The sequence below is a fragment of the Micropterus dolomieu genome, linkage group LG19 (genome assembly GCF_021292245.1).
Source record: "Micropterus dolomieu isolate WLL.071019.BEF.003 ecotype Adirondacks linkage group LG19, ASM2129224v1, whole genome shotgun sequence".
Taxonomy (NCBI): Eukaryota; Metazoa; Chordata; class Actinopteri; order Centrarchiformes; family Centrarchidae; genus Micropterus; species Micropterus dolomieu.
In genome coordinates, this window is record NC_060168.1 from 5,243,975 (window position 1) to 5,263,718 (window position 19,744).

The 19,744-nt window shown below is 40.8% G+C and overlaps 1 protein-coding gene and 1 long non-coding RNA gene across 9 annotated transcripts in view; one reads left to right on the plus strand and one right to left on the minus strand.

Moving 5' to 3' along the window:
* The window catches only part of lg19h4orf47 (linkage group 19 C4orf47 homolog), a 26,992-nt gene extending 12,627 nt beyond the window's left edge, over positions 1 to 14,365 (minus strand). Inside the window, exons 1-8 of one of the 8 annotated variants that reach the window (XR_006821970.1) lie at positions 7,575 to 7,879; positions 7,394 to 7,470; positions 6,815 to 6,927; positions 6,131 to 6,431; positions 5,609 to 5,704; positions 4,404 to 4,514; positions 2,819 to 2,930; positions 1,694 to 2,689 (exon numbers count right to left, since the gene is read on the minus strand). Coding sequence is in view for 1 of the 8 variants with exons in the window: in XM_046031164.1 (XP_045887120.1) it covers positions 11,028 to 11,165; positions 12,872 to 13,091; positions 14,266 to 14,365 (458 nt within the window). In the remaining 7 variants the exon portion in view is untranslated. The other 7 variants (XR_006821968.1, XR_006821971.1, XR_006821969.1 and 4 more) reach the window with 7 other exon arrangements.
* Positions 1 to 16,735, plus strand: part of LOC123958006 — a 41,677-nt gene extending 24,942 nt beyond the window's left edge. The window contains exons 3-4 of the long non-coding RNA XR_006821975.1: positions 16,365 to 16,484; positions 16,590 to 16,735. This is a non-coding gene — a long non-coding RNA (uncharacterized LOC123958006). The remainder of the gene's footprint in view (positions 1 to 16,364; positions 16,485 to 16,589) is intronic.
* The last annotated feature ends 3,009 nt before the right edge of the window (positions 16,736 to 19,744 follow it).

The window sequence follows — 19,744 nt, forward strand, 5'->3', positions numbered from 1 at the left end:
CATCTCTGTCTGTCATGTTGTAAAACATCTGTGTGTAGTAGAGCTCTACTGCAGTATTGCAGCTTATTTTCAAAGGGATACGGACCAAAACATTGATGTGAGTGAAATAATTCAGCATTATTTCAATGAAGGACACACATACAAGGTCATACTTGATCTGCTGTCAACTTTACACAACATCAGGATGAGTTTGCTCACACTGGTTAAAAGAAGCTGGGTTGTTCCGCAGAAATAACTTCTCTCCCTTAGTAGATGTAAGGAATGCAATTTTGATGGAGTTACGTGGACCAGGGCAGTTGTTTGGTTACCGCACTATGTGACACGTACTCAAACAGAAGTACAAACTTAGTGTTAAACGGAGTACTGTGATGAGGTTGTTGAAACAACTGAATCCGTGAGGGACTGAAATAAGGACCCGTCGTAGATTTGTTCGGCGCACTTATCATTCTATGGGCCCAAACTACATATGGCATGTGGATGGATATGATAAACTCAAACCATTTGGCTTTGCTTTATCAGGCTGTATAGATGGCTTTTCTAGGCAAATTATGTGGCTTGTTTGTGGACCTACAAACAATAATCCATAAATCATCGCCCACAATTACATTAATTGTGCAGAGTATTGGTGTTGTCCCTTTGAGATTACGGACTGATCACGGGACAGAAAATGGGATAATGGCAGCTATTCAGTGTACTCTCCGCGATCATCGTGACGACTACTATGCAGGCTTATCAAGCCACAACTATGGGTCATCTGTGAGCAATCAACGCATTGAGTCCTGGTGGTCCATTTTCAGGAAAGGAAGGTATGTTCATTTGTCTTTTTACTAGTTCATAAAATAATTTTATATTTGGAATGCCACGTATAGCATGACAGGTGTTGCAGTAAAGGTAAACTACTATTTCTAGGGCTCAGTTTTGGATGGATTTGTTCAGGGGCCTAAGGGACTCTGGACACTTCAATGGCAGCAATGAACACAGGTGAGTACTGAGATTCTGCTTCAGCAATCTTCTACAGAAAGACCTCAATGAATACGTCGACTTCTGGAACAAGCACAGGATTCAGCCATCCAGACCTGCGTCATGTCCCGGGGGAATCCCAAATGAACTCTACCTTTTACCTCACAGGTAATCAATATTAGGCCTAACTCCTATTAAACTGCACTGATAAATGTTGTTTTCTGTTCTTGGTTAATCACAGTGTTCTAGGTCTGATATTTGTAGAGAACCGACCACTGTCAATCATAATTTACTGTTACTGGGTAACAGATTTGAACACTTCCTGTCATATCAATCCGCTGATAGACGTTTACATCTCAAGGCTACAAACGGTTACATACTGCCTAAAAAAGCCAACATTTGTTTTTTCCACTATTTCCACTAAAAAGACGTTTTATTAAAGGCATGTATGAATCTTTACAGGTTCGGTTCAAGGGACTGTGGATTTGCTATTGAAGGAATGGAACTGGAGGCATTTACTGAGTCAAGGCAGATCTTTTCTTCATGCGGTGATCCAGACATTGAGGACTATTTAGAGCATGCAATGGTACAAAATGGATTGCAGAGGCCAGAGCATTGGGAGGCATCATTAGAACTGTACTTTAATCTCAAGGAAATATAGATGGATTATAAATAGAAAATGACCTTCCATTGAGATGCAGGTCACTAATGACAGCACATGTACAGACACCTGTTTTTTGTTTTTGTTTTTACATTTTATTACATAGATTTTTTTTATTGTTTTACTCTGGTTCTGTTTAAGCACAATACTAGCTCAGATTTATACAGTGCTAGACTATAAAAGTGGGTTTCTTTGTTAAATGGAACCTCAAAGGACAACAGCCAATGGGCATGGGCACGAAAGGCAATGCATTCTACAAACACTGTTGCTTCTGCCCAGGGAAAATGTACAACAAATGCAATGTGTTAAGGCAAGGCTCTTAAGCCATTTTATTTTCAGTGTAGGCTACTAGGTTATGTAGGAACACTCTACAACATCCTTTGCAAATAACACTGATTTTGTTTTTAATGATTGTGTAATTTTCAGCCTGGATCTTATTTTCCTATGTTTTTGTGTTTAAGTGACTGGTGGGAACAATAATTTTTGAAATTTGTCAAGTAGGCCTAATAAGCAAGACTGTTGCAGTAGGCTGTGACGAAACAAGCTAAAGCTACATTTTAAGTTATTGAGCAATTTAAGTCCACAAAAAATGCTTTCTGTAAGACACTGATCATGTCTGTGGTGGGTAAAACAAGCACTTTTGCGCTCCTTCAATTTACTTCCACAAAAACGTTAATTAATATTACATTGGAGCCTGTTTTACCACTGCTGACTGCACCAGTCTGGCTTAACACTAGACCATTTACAAAGATTGTTGTTACCATCAGTCACTTAGAAACAAAAACATGGTCCAGGTTGAAAAAACTGAAGATACCCTCTAAGTTACAATATCACATTCATTTACATGCACCCAAATCCTGGGGAATTATGGACACCAAAACCCATGTTTGTTTTGAGTAGACAGTATGAGTCCAGATGTGGTAACCTCAGCTTATTGGCACATGTATTTGCCATCGGGAACGGTGAATTGTTAAGGAATTCAATGCTTGGTGCTGGTGTTATCCCTGCAGGTGGCATTGATGACAGCCCTGTGGCAAACATCTTCCAGAGATACTGTAGTCTGTGTTTCTGCAAGATAAAGGAAGTCAAACTTTTAGTGCTTTTGTAAGTGTAGTGCATTACCTTAAAACACAATATAAAATATTAATAGCATACTTTCAAATAAATGTTAATGTATAAAGGTTGAACATTTCAAACCTTCAGTGTCAAAGAGATAATCAGCGTTTTCCCTTCCTCCTGCCTTCTGTTGCTTCCTGCTGGACTTAGTTCTGGTCTGAAGAGGGCCTCCATGTCTGCCGCAGTTAGCTTCCTGTTTGAGTAGCATAGGAAAGGCGCTAGCACACCAGGATGCTGCTGCAATGCTGCAGACTTCCTAGACCATCTTTGAATCTATTGACTAAGTTTCAAATGAGACATTTAGCAGATTAAAAGGCACACATTTACCACTGATAATAGCGTATTCAAAGCATCTTTATCACAATCTAGTAAAAGCTAGTAACTAGAAAATACATTTCCTGCAGAAAAAGCATGTGAATGCTGAGAGCTGAAATAAAAGTGTTTGGTGAAAACGCATTAATATAAAAAAACTGGGAAATATTGTTGAAAAAACTGTGAAATAATTTGCTTAGAAAATCTCAAAACTCAAATACACTGCACTGCAAAAAAACCTGCACTTAGTAGTTGTAGCAGCCTCAGCATGTGTAGCAGTAGCAGTGAAAGAGGGAGAGAGATCAAACAGACAAAGGTCTAATCAGACAATAAGCATCAGCTGTGTGTAACTGTTTGTGGAGTAGGGTTGTGCGGTAATACCCTATACCAGTGAATATAAAAATAGTAATAGTATTACTTTAATTTAATAATTTGTCTATGCCTTAAGAGTGTGTGTCTGTGTCCAGCAGCATCAATGCCTGTGTTTGAAGATGCTTTAAAAGTGTTACAGGCTCTGCCTCCCCCTGGTGGACTGGTGAGAAAAATTATAGGTGGGACATAGTTGAATTGAAATCTTTATTTCGAACATGCAAGAGAAAGTATAAAAAAATAAAACCGTGATTAAAGAAATAGGAGAAAAAAACTAACAACAGATAAGCAGCAAAAGTACCCTTCTTTCCTGTGTTAACATTCTTCTATCACGTGTGCAAACGCCCAGTACCACCACTGCAACATCTTCCTAATTCATTTCTCTGCAAAGTTGATTGGAACGCTAAATATAGTTAGTTCTCCCAACTATAGTCAGAGCCAAAAAGCTGACAGATGACATAACTGCTGTAAATGATGTAGGCTCATCGCGCTTCATCTGACTTTGTAAGAGGAACTACACGGCATCAGAAGCATATGAGCTCTTCTGAAGACAGGGGAGGATGCTGTAGAAGTACTGAATAGAAAAACTAAAGTTGTGACACTTAATAAAAAGTTACCACCCCAAAAAGCTGTCAAAACACCCATTATAAACTTAGGAATCGGCTGAAAAAAGCATAAAACTAAAACAGTGATTTTTCAAAAAAACTCCAATATTTCAATAAGAAGTGATTTAGCTTCTTTTGAAGGGGGGTAGTGCGTTTAGGCTGAGGTGGTGGAGCGCAGTGGGGGGGCGAAAAAACTTGAGATGGATTCAACTTTTAGAGAAACACAGTCCGTCACGCTACGGTGGCCAATTATGTAACCAGTAATCAGACTTGGCAGTCCGTTTTGAGGTGGTGTGAGAGTCCTGTACAGTAAACACAACACACCACTGCCTCTAAAAGTTTTAAAACACTGTAAGATTAAAAAGTTAACCAAATCACACCCATAAGTTTGTGTAACAGCTGACTGTGTCCTGCAAGACCAAAGAACAGTCCCTCAATCTCATGGTGCTGTTCTGCAGGAGGAGATCTTGCAGAGAACTTGCATTTTGAACCTGAAAAATATGACCTAAATGACTATTGGTTAACAATAACAAACAAGCCAGACAAATGTATAAAAAGGCTCATTACAGATGGCTAGGGTTCCTTCTTTTGACTCACTGTATATCCTCCACTGAACATTCTTAAAACAATGCTAAATCTTTTTAGAACTCTAGGTTGTATTATTACCTACCCATGACATACGGAAAATATTTTCCTTCTCTTCTTTCAGTCCGTCCCATTTATAGCTACACCACATTTTGCAAATATATAAAATCACATGGTTTGTAAGCCATGGGAGTAAATTGGGAAAGAGAGAGAAAACCCTACTGTCTGGAATCCATTGATGAGAGCAACTGATAAATATAACCACCAATATTCAGATATATACTGCATACACTGAACAGTACAATCAGTGCTCTAGCAAATTTCAGTATTGATTTAAAGAAATTTAAAGGATGTGAACTTCACGAGCATGTCATTGTTTTCAGAGTAACAGCCTCGGACAGCTCCATCCCCCACATCTGACCTAGCTACATTAAACCTGCTGACTTTTTTGTGGTCAAGAGCAGGTGACAAATCTGTAACAATTTCTTGAGAAGACGCACTTGTGTGACTAGAAAAAAGTAAAAATAAAGTAATAAATTACTTCAGATGTAAAAGATCTCATACTTGCATATTTAAATTACAAGAAGTTGGAACACAAATGCATACAACATAATTATAAAGGAAACTTCTGAGAGTACAGTCATTTGGGCACAGTACACAGTTAGGCAGCATTGTTTTTCAATCCATAGTTTTACCAGGATCCAAATATGCAGCTTTACTGGGAGTCAACAACAAAGTGCAGAGTACCTGTTATTACTGTTATCCAACGAAGGTTAAAGTCAAGGGCAACTGGACTTGGTTGAAGATACTGGAAGAAGTTATGCCAGCCAGTCAGTCAGAACTGAAGAAGTCCTTTGGATGAGGGACGAAACATCTTCCAGCATCTTCAACCAAGTCCAGTTGCCCTTGACTTTAACCTTCGCTGGATAACTGTGACCTGGATGACTGAGAATCTTCACAGACATCATGTTATTACTGTTGTAATAATTTAGTGACTTACTCAGGTTCCTTAGTCAAAATATGTGTTTCATTAGCAATTTCCTCCACTTCATCTTCATCATCAGTGACAACTGCCGAATACAGGTCTGTGTACTTCCTGCAAAAAGAACACCAACGTTTTCTCATACAAGAAAAAACTTACACACTTAAATACACACCCATAATAAGTGCTCCTGGTAGCAGAAGATCCTGCGGTACTTTGAATAGCTTCCTCTGTATCAGACAGTATAATCTGAAAAATGTAGAAAATCATTGGTTTTATAAAAAATGTGATATATTAAACTACAAAAGATACAAAAGTCCCCCAGTGCAATACCTGCGATGGGACATTTTATATTTAAATGGGGAGAAAAACACAGTACTTCACATAAGGTTACTGGAATCAAATGTATGTATTCCAGTAGCCACCTTTTGTAAAGAATACCTACCTACCTATTACCTAGAATAGAAAGCTCCAGCTAGAAAGTATTGGGGAAACTGGCAAGTACGCCTGGTGCCTTGTGGGCCCTGCCAACTGTCTTACCTTTCTCAAACTCTTTTGTTTTTGAGCAGAGAAAATTTGTGATCCTCTGATATGCTTTCCTTGTATTCCTTCAGCACAAAAGGACGGTCTGTTCAAGGCACATTAACTATTTGAGATGAATCTGGGTACAAGAGGATGAAGGGTCCGTGGTCTTCAAGATCCTTATTGAGTCCTTCATCTTCTTCTCAGCAAGTTGATGGAGTGTTTTGGCATTTGCATCAGTGTCTATAAGCAGTGGTAGTGCTTTTCCACACAATGGTTTTAAAACACCCTTGTGCAATGCCATCAATCCAATATTTATCTGCAATAGAAAACATGGAAAACTCATTTTCATCTGTTTATATAGCAGGTATATTAAAAATACCTGCACACATAAACACACATAAATATACCAGTATATTTAAAATCCTGTCTACATTACAGCTCATTTTATCAGTTCTGTATAACCAGTTTACCACAGTCTATTCTATTTTACACTATTATTTGCTATAGGCCTTTGTTGCTTTATTTTATATTTTAACCTGGTACTGTTTTATCTTTTTCTCTTGTGTGATTTTCATTTTGTAAAACATTTCACTGTCAGCATACTGCTTCAGTAGTATAATAGTTGTGCACTTGACATTAAAAGAACTTTGACATTAAAAGAATGTTGATTTGAAAGTATTTTGATAAAACGTAACTTACCTCGACACTTTTCTCATTCCCCCAAATGAAAAGTCTTTCCTCTGACTTTTTCTTGCGGTATTGCAAAAAAGTACGAAGAGTAGGGTTTGTGGATCACTGGTTTGACACCAACTCTGGATGAGACGCAAAACTAACATTAAACATTATCTGGCAAATTACTTAGACAGAGCTCAAAACCGTTTTCTGCTTTGCAAAAAAAGATTATGTTGCACCACAAGCTTCTCAACTATCATCAAATGATAATGTAACGTTGCCAATTAAATGACGGCATACTACATTACTTTTTTAACAGGTGTTGCAGAGGCTTTACCAGCTCACCTTGTGGGTCGTTTTGGCTCAATAGCGTGACTACGATACAGCTTACCTATGACGCTGAAGTTAGCCTCCGATTCGCAGCTTCCGATTCGGCAGTTAAGGGGGAAATTATTTATTCACTGCGTTAAGGCTTTGCCCAGAATGCAGCTTTCACAGCAGTAAGAGGTGCAAAAAAGAATCGGTTGCTCAGCAAATGTAGGTTAACTTTCACTTAAGTTCCCCTTAACTGCCAAATTGGAAGCTAGGTTCAGTGTCGTAGCTTACCTGCGGTAGGCAGAACTCGCCATGACTCCTAGCTTACTAGCTTGCTAGATGTCTGGTGCCGGTTTTATATGCCGTGGCTATAACATAATGTTACATAACGGTATATGTTAATAACAATGCATTACACATCACTTAGCTTCAAATACAGCAAAGTTGATAATGTTAATGTTGTTAATGTTACCTGAATACGCTGCACTCTCAGGTGTAGCTTCATCAGTGGTGGCTTCACATTCGTCAAATAACACTCTGGGAAGCCCTTTGCCACAGCTACTGTAAAAACTTGGCTGTAGTTTTGAAAACAATTTCTTGCCACAGTGAGGGCAATAATACATTGTAACGTTAACTCCTATCGTTTCTCTTTCCACAGTAACGTTAGCCTCTAGCCTACATTCCCCCTTCACTGCCAATGAAGAAACTGTAAAAGTTTGTTATGCATTGAAAATGACAGACAGAGATGTGCAACCAATCAGGACGAGGATCAGTATCCAATATGTACCTACCCTTTCCATTTCAGTCTCATCAATGCTGTAGTGTTGTGGTGATTTGCAGTTGTGGTGATTTGCAGTTGTGGTGATTTGCTGTCATGTTGTGGTGATTTGCAGTAGTGTTGTGGTGAGTTGCAGTTGTGTTGTGGTGATTTGCTGTAGTATTGTGGTGATTTGCAGTAGTGTTGTGGTGAGTTGCAGTTGTGTTGTGGTGATTTGCTGTAGTGTTGTGGTGATTTGCTGTAGTGTTATGGTGATTTGCAGTCGTGTTGTGGTGATTTGCTGTAGTGTTGTGGTGAATTGCTGTCGTGTGGTGGTGATTTGCAGTTGTGGTGATTTGATGTGATGTGGTGATTTGCAGTAGTGTTGTGGTGAGTTGCAGTTGTGTTGTGGTGATTTGCTGTAGTATTGTGGTGATTTGCTGTCGTGTTGTGGTGATTTGCAGTTGTGGTGATTTGCTGTCATGTTGTGGTGATTTGCAGTAGTGTTGTGGTGATTTGCTGTCATGTTGTGGTGATTTGCAGTAGTGTTGTGGTGATTTGCTGTCATGTTGTGGTGATTTGCAGTAGTGTTGTGGTGATTTGCTGTAGTATTGTGGTGATTTGCTGAGGATGACGCTAAGGTGTTTAAAACCATATATACGCAGACATACAACTGGGACCACAGAAGAAAATACTGACATTTAAATTGGACACTGGAGCACAAACAAGTGTGATACCAGCAAAAGACTTTGACACACTCATGTCCGGCACACCACTAATGACTGCTAAACGCAAGCTGTTTGGCTACAGGGGGCATCTGCTGAAAGTGAGCGGTTACTGCAACCTAGTAGTCAGATACAAAAATAAGTCAACCAACCAGAGGTTCCACGTCATGAAGTGCAACGGCCCTCCCATCCTGGGTTAAAGAGCATATAAAAATCTGGGACTCATTAAGGTGGTGTATGCTGTCACAGACACTAACACCCAGCCAGCTGACATACTGAGTGAATATTCAGACGTTTTAAAGGCATTGGCGAGTTTCAAGGTGAGTGCAGCTTCAGGATAGACCCCAATGTAGCACCAGTAGTCTGCCCGCCACGGACGGTTGAAAACAGAGTTGGACGGACAACATGGCAAGGGACGGCACAATCTGGAGTGACTGAACCCACCCAGTGAGTTAATACCCAGGTGACGTGTGACAAACCAAAAACACACAAGCGAGGGGTGAGGATGAACCCAGACAAATGCTGTATCTGTGTGCCTGAAGTGAGTTACTTTGGACACAGACTCACATCTAACGGCCTGAAACCAGACCCCCTCAAGGTAAAAGCAATCAGAGAAATGCCACCACCAGCGAACGAGGCAGCGCTGGAGACGATCCTTGGCATGATGAATTACCTCGCCAGATTCGCTCCCTCCTGTACTTTCGGCCGATGTAAGCTGGGATTGGTTCCAGCCCCCTGTATGCAGGAGAAGTGGTTGACGATGGATAGATGGATGGATGTAACTTTAAATGATGATTTAGTCACACAGAATTCAAATGGGACACAGCACATGAAAAAGCTGACCGATGAAAGAGATTATCACAGCTGAGCTGGGGCCAGTGTAGGCCTATTTTGACCCCAAAAAGGAAGTGACACTTCAGGTGGACATGTCGAAGAATGGCCTTGGTGCAACTATTACGCAGGAAGGCAGACAACTTGCATACGCATCAAAGCTGTTCAACAACATGGAACAAAACTACGCCCTAACGAAGAAGGAACTCTACGCTTGATGTAAACAAGCAGAACGAGGAATAAAGTTAGTGAAATATACTCCCAGACAACTGCGTCGACCTGGAATTATTTATAATAAGCAGGCAAGCACATGTTTTGTCTTTTCCAGAACAAAACGGAGGTCTCTCTCATGACTCAAGCCTTTCTGATGTTGACTGTGTTTTCACCCGACATCGATTTGATTCTCATTTGACCTGACCTCCAGGGCATGAAACAGTTTTGTTGTTTTTTATCCTTAAGTTCTGGACATACTTGCTTTTAACTACTCAAGATGGCTGCCATGCTGTGTCATATGATGTGCAAATTCGGAGGTTGTCAAGGAAAACAATCTGGTGTCGGCGAGGGATGATCCGGTCCTGGTCTGCCCCCTAGTTGATTTACGTTTAATCCTCCAGGTACACGCAAAGTATGCATGCAAGTATGTGAACAATGTTGTCTGCATCGCAGACGCCTCTCTACGCCTACGCATTGTTAAAAACTGTCGGGGGCTTTACACGGAGCTGTGATGGAGTCTGTGTTGCGCTGGGAGCCAGTAATTTTTTGGCTTGTAACCATTTGGTTAGCTGCGGTGTTGTAGCTGTGTGTATGGCTCAGAATCAGAAGGCAGGATGCTCGGGAGCATGCATGCAGAAAATCTGACCCAATTTCCACACATAAGATTAGAAGAATAGTGACAGTTCCAACAAACAGAGAAAGCAGGCGTGTGGTTCATCAGCCCATTGAAAAATAGACAGTAAAAAGTGATTTATTGATGTGATGTTATCGTGTTAGTGATTTTATTAAAAAACTACATATAGCCCCTTCTACTTCAAAAACAGATAGTATTAGTATTGTCAAGTACATCTCCAGTTGTCTCAGTATGTAACTCTTTCTTCTGTTACACAGCTATTCTTATTGTCACTGGGACAAAATTCAATGCTTACATGCTTACATTTGTAAAAATGCATTACTCCCCCTGGTATTGTAATTGCTCAGAGGGGAAAAAAGTTAACTTAATTTGGTATTTTTTAACCTGTGCTCTATTTTCACATATTTTTGTGTTGACGTGAGTAGGAGGTACAAAAGGTTTTGGAATCTGTGCAGTAGATAGCTTTAGTCGGCAGCTAAACTGGCTTCCTTCGTCAAAATGACATCTACAAAAAGTGCTTCTTTCTGCCACTGACAGGTTCAGACTGTTAAACCAGGTGTCTGAAAACATCATGGAATGGATCCCTACGAGGGACTCACAGTGACACCTTTTGTTTTTGACGGGAAACTGAAGTCTCACTCAAGGACAATTCTCGCTCTAAAATCTCATTATATTAACATATATCATATATGATGTAAAAATTATCCTTAAAATATGCTTGTTAAGAGGTTGAAAACTACATTAGAAAGAGTTCTTGCCATATACCTGTAACCACTGCCTTTCTTGGGAGGTGAGGTGACCATGTTGCGTCCAGGTGAGCGATAGGCTTTCCGGGCAACTGACAGTGGACTCATGGCTTCAACTGGTCCTGACAAAGTCCCATAATAACTACCTGAACCACAGCTGGAGGCAGAGAGAAATGATGTAATAGTGAGAGAGTAGTAAATATAGCAAATGAGTAGATATGATTGTACTTGTGGTTTTAGAACTATGTCACAAGAAATTACATTTCGTGCTGAATCCCCTAAATCACTGTCCTGCGATTCAGCATTAATTTTTTATCTGTAATTTGATTCTTACCAGGATAAAAGGGAAACTTGTGAGACCACATTTAAAGCAGCAGCTTTAAAGGGGGCTGTTTATTACCATCTAGGACACAACGCTCTCCACTAATGGAGTTATGTAAACTGAGGTTCAGGAACAGGACCGTGCCTCTCTCACTAATCTGACCACCTGCGCCTCATTCAATTCCTCCAATCAACCACTCGTGCTTCACTCATTTCATCCACCTGTGCCTCTCTAATCCAATCACATGCACTCACGTATATAAGCCTGTCTAACCCGTTTTCTCTCCCGTTTCTCAGTTCTCACTTCCCTCCCACCCAAACCACGTTTGTTGTTTGTTGTGGCCCAGTGGTCAGCACTGCAGCCTCACAGCAAGAAGGTCCTGGGTTTAGACCTTGCTCAGCCCAGGCCTTTCTGTAGAGTTTGCACATTCTCCCAGGACCACAGGAACCACAAGGGGTTCATAAGACCAAGCCGCTTATCTAGACGAGCCCCCACCCTGAGTCTCGACCCCTTGGGTTCCTAGCCGCTCCGGCCACCAAACCTGAAACAACCTCCTCGACCCCTTCATCCCTCCATTTTCGACCCCTTCATTCTTGACCCCTTCATGCCTCGACCCCTTCATCCCTCCATCTTCGATCCCTCCATCCTCGACCCCTTCATCCCTCCATTTTCGACCCCTTCATTCTTGACCCCTTCATGCCTCGACCCCTTCATCCCTCCATCCTCGACCCCTCCATCCTCGACCCCTTCGTCCCTACATCCTAGGACCCCTTCATCCCTCCATTCTCGTCCCCTTCATGCCTCGACCCCTTCATCCCTCTATGCTCGATCCCTCCATCCTTGACCCCTTCATCCCTCCATTCTCGACCCCTTCATGCCTCGACCCCTTCATCCCTCTATGCTCGATCCCTCCATCCTTGACCCCTCCATTCCTCCATCCTCGACCCCTTCATGCCTCGACCCCTTCATCCCTCCATTCTCGACCCCTTCATGCCTCGACCCCTTCATCCCTCCATCATCGATCCCTTCATCCCTCCATCCTTGACCCCTCCACCCTCGATCCCTTCATCCCTCCATCCTCGACCCCTTCATCCCTCCATCCTCGACCCCTTCATCCCTCGACCCCTTCATCCCTCCATCCTCGACCCCTCCATCCTCGATCCCTTCATCCATCCACCCCTCCATCCTTGACCCCTCCACCCTCGATCCCTTCATCCCTCCATCCTCAACCACTCCATCCTCGATCCCTTCATCCCTCCATCCTCAACCACTCCATCCTCGATCCCTTCATCCCTCCATCCCTTCATCCTCAACCCCTCCATCCTCAATCCCTTCATCCCTCCATTCTCGACCCCTTCATGCCTCGACCCCTCCTTTCATTACAATAAACCACTATAACATCTAACATTGGCGTGGTCCTTGTTTTTGACATTTTATGCACAATCTTAGTATACACACCAAGATTGGAAAGTAGAATTTAAAACATTAACATATATGTTTGTGCATGCGTTCTGTGTGTGTGTGTGCTTGTGTTCTCTCACGGCTTCTTGACCCCGTTACAGGGCAGAAAGGCCTTGCCTAGGTTCTTCTTGGCCTGCTGGATGCGGTTCTGTCGGGCCAGTCTTGCCGGGTCACTCAGTGCCTCACGTTCAAATATCCTTTTAAAAGACTTGTCAAAAAAGCCGCTCTGCAGAGCACATCGTTGTTTAGCGAAGCCCGCCTGCATCTGCCTGCTACGATAGGCTGACTCATTGAATGGACCTGAATCGGAAAGGGAGACGCCAAAGGTTTACATTGAAACCTGCATTACAACAACAATCTCTATACATGCATCTGTGTCACCAAACATGTGGATGTAGGTGATGTTTAAATTGAAGTAAACCTCTGCTCATCAAACGTGAGTATTTATTCATGACAGCAAGCTAAGTTAACACAAACATACAGCATGGCATTGTCTTCTTTTATGTCACCATGTAAGTGCTTACATGAGAAGAGCACTAACACTCCTATCACTACAATTCATGGTTTCCAGTCACGTGACATGCGCTGTGACCTGTAGGGCAGAATAACAGACCAGGACGGCGGCTCACACTGGACTCCCCGTAGAGACACAGCAAAAGCGTTAACATTTCCCTTCCCACAGTTATTTGGATCACCTCTCAACTCAAGAAAATGAAAGATATGTACACAAACTGCCTCATGTTGGGGTCTTGTGATCCATATACAGCACCTGTTGCCGTACTTCTGCCGTTAAAAAACGCCAGGTCCCTGTTAGAGCTCGACTGCGGTGATGTTTATGTTTACCTTGTGGAGAATCCCTCACCTTACACATTACGCTTCACCGCTTCACCGCTTCACCGCTTCACCTCATCGATTAGTCTGATAGCACAACAACTATCCGGCTTAACTATCACAGTTAACCCCTTAACGCCTGAATTTATTTACAATAAAAAAATAAAAAAAATTATTTGTGTTTTCATTTGCTTTCAAGCTGAAGTAAATGAAGATTGTTAATTTGTGTATAGAACATGGAAAAGATAAATTCAGGTATGTGTAGGTATGATGCAAATTAGCGACAGCAGGCATAAATGAGAAACCAGGGCTTGCAAAAGGTTCCTAGCTTTACTACGAACAAGCCCCTTAACAAGCCCCTTAACTGTGATATAATAAGCGTATACCATGAGCTATTGCTTAAGTATATAACTAAACTAAACTATTGTTTCATTTTATGTTATTTATTTTAAATGTTAAAATATTTTAATACATATTTGAATATCTGTTAAGTTCTGTGTGTAACATGAAGGCACTACAAACGTTTCGTTATACCTTTTGTTGTATCATGATGATACTTGTAATCTTGTAAAAAAAAATCATATTTACTATAGGTTATAGGCTGAAGTAATCAGACAGATAAATAAATAGATACTGTGCTTACGGTTGGTGGGTGGAGCATACTTGTCTCCTATAGAGATGTAGCTCATCTCTTTAAAGACACCAAGGCGCTCCATGTCAATCTTCCCATCAACTGATGGCATCTTTACACACTGGAAACACACACACACACACACACACACACACACACACATACCTGTAATACTTGTGTATAACACTTCTGGGCACTATTAGAAATCATAGTGTGTACCTTCAAGGAAAGGTTTAGGCAAGTTTTTTTTATCTAAAGCAGATTGAGATGTTGCACATGGTTCACTCACTGTAGGGGACAGAGTGAACCATTTTAATATAATGCAGTCTTATGCAACCACTAACTATGACATGAAAAATCAACTAATCAAGTGAGCACTGTAATCCTGTATTAACTTGACAAAGGAGGACATGTGATGTAAAACCATAGACTGTATAACACACACAATAAACAAAGACAGACTTAGAGACATACAGATACAGGTCTTAACATACCTGCGGGTGACGTGTAGCAGTTAGAGGACTATGTGTCTCTGTGTGTACTCTGTTGGTTACCTTGGAGAAGGGGAAGTAGAGGATCTTTCCTGGAAGTAAGGCAATTTTGCCTTCAAAATAAAGGCATACAATTTGCTTGATGAATTAAAAATTGTGTACTGTGTTTTTCTGTATAACTTTATTTCAAGCATGCACTCTCTTTAGAATTATTTTAGAGCACAATGCTCTTGGGCCTGTTGTGATTGTAGTGCTAAAGATATTATGGATATTTTAAAACTCACATCCATTCTACATGTGTGCAGATGTTGGCCCAGTTGAAATACTGAACTTTATCAGTAGTAAATTTAATTGTTTACTACAGCATTCCCAAAAATACTATACATAATGGATTAACATTTCAACTTTTGCATGTCATATTCATTTTATTCAATCATATATTGCAAAAGCTTTGACACATTGATGCAAATGATTCTGTACAGTTGTCTGCTGTTTCCTACATTATCAGTTGGTTATGTCATGCTGATCACAATGCATTTTACCAGTCTCTGTTGAATAGTCTTACCCCCCAAAACATCTAGGCACAAGTTCACCACATAAGTTACCACATGCAGAATGGTTGACACGTTGTTAGTTGTTGTTAGTTAGTTAAATAAAGTCACACTTTATTGTCATCCTTCGCATACAAGTATACAGCTGCATGAAATTTTGTTTGGTACAGACCATAAACAAAGTAAGAATAGACAACAACATATCACAACATGCTACAATAGCAACACTCAGATCATTCACCCACAATACCACACACAGTAAAAAGAAACAATACACAGTGAACATTGAATACTGCAAATTGCCAGTAGATGTGTGTGTGTGTGTGTGTGCGTGTGTGTGTGTGTGTGTACGTATAGACAGACAGACAGACTAAAATAACTTCATGAAGCAATGAAACGAAAACTCCATTCATGCCATAAAATGTGCTCAATAAGCTAGTGGTTGAAAGACGGGGTGCAACATAAGAAAGCTATATTAACCTAAAATAGATATAGCCTATGTTCATATTAAAATTTAGTATTTCAATATTCAGCCTCACATAAGAAAAATAAAACCTATTTATTGTAACGGCTGCGTCAGGGTGTGTGAAACGAACTGGGAGCAAATAAAAAATATTTTAAAACATTTCTAAGCACTAAGTAGGCTTATCCTGCTGTACTGTAAAAACCTTTAGGCAACAATAGCCTAAGGCTTATAATCAGTCTCTGTAGGATTATATCGCTATAGTCAAGAGTTTCTCCACATCAAACATAAAGCAGCCTATTGGCTAAAACAATCTGTGGGATTTCCTACAGATGGTGATGTCATTTTCCAAGAGAGCTGATTGGTCAGTAGGCGACGTGGTAGACTTAAGATTTTGAGCAAGTTAAGGGCTTTTGCAGGTAAACCACTGTAATGTGCTGTACTACCTGTTTTGAGAAATGCACTTACTGTGCATTTGCAAATGTTAAGGATGATTCGAGAAATGTACCAAAGCGACTGAGAAAAACTGTAACTGTTATGAGTCTGCAGTTCTCCTCCCTGACCCCTTGTGTTTATGTTCTCTTCCCTCCCTGTGTCTCCTGTTAGTTTGTCTGTCTCTCTGTGTTGTCTGGGCCTGGCTCTCCACCTGCACACCTGATCCACATTCCACTAATCAAGACTCTGCAGTATATCAACCTGGTTCTTCACCTCTCTTGTCACCAGATTGTGAGCTTACCTCAGTGGTATTTGCGCTGTGGCCTGCAAGTCTTGAGTTTTATATTCTGTTGTTTGTTTTTTGTGAGATCACTTACCTTGTCTCTCTGTGCTCAGGGTCACTGCCTGCCTGGAGATTCTGCCACTGCCTCATCCAGCTCACTGCCCGCCTGGAAATCCACTCGCTGCTCTCCATTCCCCTGTCTGCCCTCTGCTCTGCTCTCACACCCCTTTTCAATAAACTTTAAATTCCTGGATTTAAACCTGCCCCAAGTCTGCTCTTGAGTCCATTCACCTAGTCTGCCGTAACAGTAACATGAATGTTTCATTTAAACAATGTTGCTAAAGTGGTTTCAAAATCATAAAGTTTACATTTGAATATGACAACAAGATTAATCCAATCAAGACAAAAAATCTGAATACTGTCTGAGGCAGTGAAGAAGCCAAAAGGGAGTGAAAGACAGAAGTCACAAAAGGAGGCATTCAACATACTGTAGTGTACCAGCTACTCACTAAATAGAAGTTGCAGTCCTGTAGTCAAATCATGACTGGGAAAAGATAACTAGCACACGGCATCTCACGTCAAAACAAGTGGACCAGCCGGCGTAAACGTCGGAGAAGGAAGACAGGAAAGCGAGCGAGGAGAAGAGTGAAACTAAATCAGGTTGGACCAAAGGCTTTCCCTCTCCACAGCCTACTACTGGCTAATGTCCAGTTGCTGGTGTAACAGTGTAAATAATTAATGTTTATGGTTAAATTCCTGTTAAACTTGGGAACCATGGTTCTTCTACTCAGCTGTTTTTTATTTTGTTAATGAAAATTCACAGCAAAAGGGTGTTTTGTGCTAAACACAGTGCATTATGGGTGGCCCAGAGTAGTTGGGAATGCCATGCTATGGTTCGAGCGAGAGCGGACATCTGATCAACTTCTCATTCATGATAAACAACTGTGGTTGTGTTTGTGTCCCATTGTTGCAAAGTAAACTACTCTGAGTGCTCCATCCATTTGACTCCTGCGAAGTTTTTGGGGATAGCAGACAGAACTAGATAGAGGAGGTCACACTGGCAGTGCTTGAAGTGGGAAAAAAATAGGTGCCAGTACTCTCCAATAACGTGTTGGTGTATGTATTAGCTGCCAGCTACCAAATAATCAAAACCATTTATGTAGAATAACAAGTTCAACAATTCAAAAGTTTGCAGTCTACAAGGGCGTTGGCTGAGTGCAGTCTAAGGTGTGGACCCAAATGCAGACAAGAAGTTACAAGAAACAAGAAGTTGCAGATAAGACGTCCAGTTCAAAATATTTATTAAATATAATATCAATATTTATTAACTCAATAACCAAACTGAAACAAGCTTAAAGGCAGGGTAGGTAAGTTTGAGAAACTAGCAAGAAACTGCTGGATTTTGAAAGTATCCAACAGAGAAACTCCCACCCCCTCCCTTCTGGGCTCCTTCCAAAGCCACGCCCCCAAAACATGTGAAGTGTGACGAGCGGAGAGGAGCGCAGTGCAGCGGCTCATATCAGGGGTAAGAAAACATCTAACTTTATCATTATGAAAAGAAACAACTAACCCGGCTGTTAGTACTCACTATCAAGCTAGCATGTTATATTGGATAGGTTTAAAAAGACCGAGTTTTAATCAGTAACGAGCTGGCTAGCTAACTGTTAGCATCAGGTAGCTGTGCTAACAGCTGCGGAAACACTGGCCAAAGCTAAAAACAGGCTGATACATTTTCCCGTTTCCATCAGTTACACTACATGAAAGTTAATTTCGTGTTAGACTCAAAACATGTACGTTGTTTTGCATGTTAGAACTTCCATGGTGACAGCATTATGGTCTCTGATGAGGACTGCACTCCAGAGCCAACCACAGGCCGGGACAGGACCGGGGTCAAGGCGAGGCAGAGGAGGGAGGGCAGCCAGGGTCCGAAGAAGAAGAGGCAGGACGCGGAGTACGAGGTGCAAGCCAAGGAGCAGATATTGTAGGACCTGCGTCGAGCTTCACGCTCCAACAACGATATATGAACAGGTGTGTATATATATACATATATATATATATATATACATATTTTAATATTAGTATTATTTCCCAGTGTGCTTGTCTTAAAGTTTCTCTGGTGTTTCCCCCGAAGCCCTTTTGGTGTCAAAACATAAAGTGCTTTATAAATGTAATCCATCACTATTGTTATTACTTTTTTATTATTGTTTACTGATTACAACAACTAACTACAGCTCTGCTTCAGCCATGGGCTCATCTGTGTCATGTACATTGACCTGGTGTGTAATGTGGACACCAGGTCAATGTACAGGGAACAACAAAACCCTGTTCAATAAAAATATCTGATCATGTTGATGAATGTTCTTTCCAGTTACACCAATCTTTCCAATTTGGGGTTCTAACAACTATATATTCCTTTACAGACCAGAATCTGAGGACTGTGGACAACATCCAGACTACTGTGTTTCCATGCACCACACATGGCTGATCTTCCAGACCCAGGACAGAGTAACAGACAGTTCAGTCAGGCAGCATACAGACAGTTTGTAGTGTGGCAGTGTGGAGCACTTGGTCACAGAGTCCTGATACCGAGTTACTGTTTCTGGAAGATATGCAACTGTTCTCCTGATCCATTAGGACAATACAGAGGTTTAATCCTAGCAGGGTATAAGATGTAATGTCACTAACTGCTACACAAATAATTCCATCCACTGTGTGGATAAATACCTGTACATTGTTTTATTCCCAGGAGGCTAGAGAAAATCCAAAGGATATTTTACCCTGTTCTGGATATTTTCATTCTTTTTTAAATAAAACACTGAAAATGATAAATGCCTTTTCTTAACACTTGCATCATAAACAAACTACATTTATGTCTTATGTCTCTAATAATGCCATCCAAATGTGGTATAACACTTGTTTATTGTATACTACTAAAACTACAACCTATATCACAAATAGATCATTTTAAAAATAAATATATACAGGAAGAGACAAGGTGTGTCCAGAGGTGTCCTGACTGATTATGAAGACAGTTCAGACTTTATTCGTAGCATTGTATTGTTGCTGTGGAGATGATTAAATACAGTGGGTACGGAAAGTATTCAGACCCCTTTAAATTTTTCACTCTTTGTTTCATTGCAGCCATTTTCCAAAAATCAAAAAAGTTCATTTTATTTCTCAGTAATGTACACTCAGCACCCCATCTTGACAGAAAAAAACAGAAATGTAGAAATTTTTGCAAATTTATTAAAAAAGAAAAACTGAAATA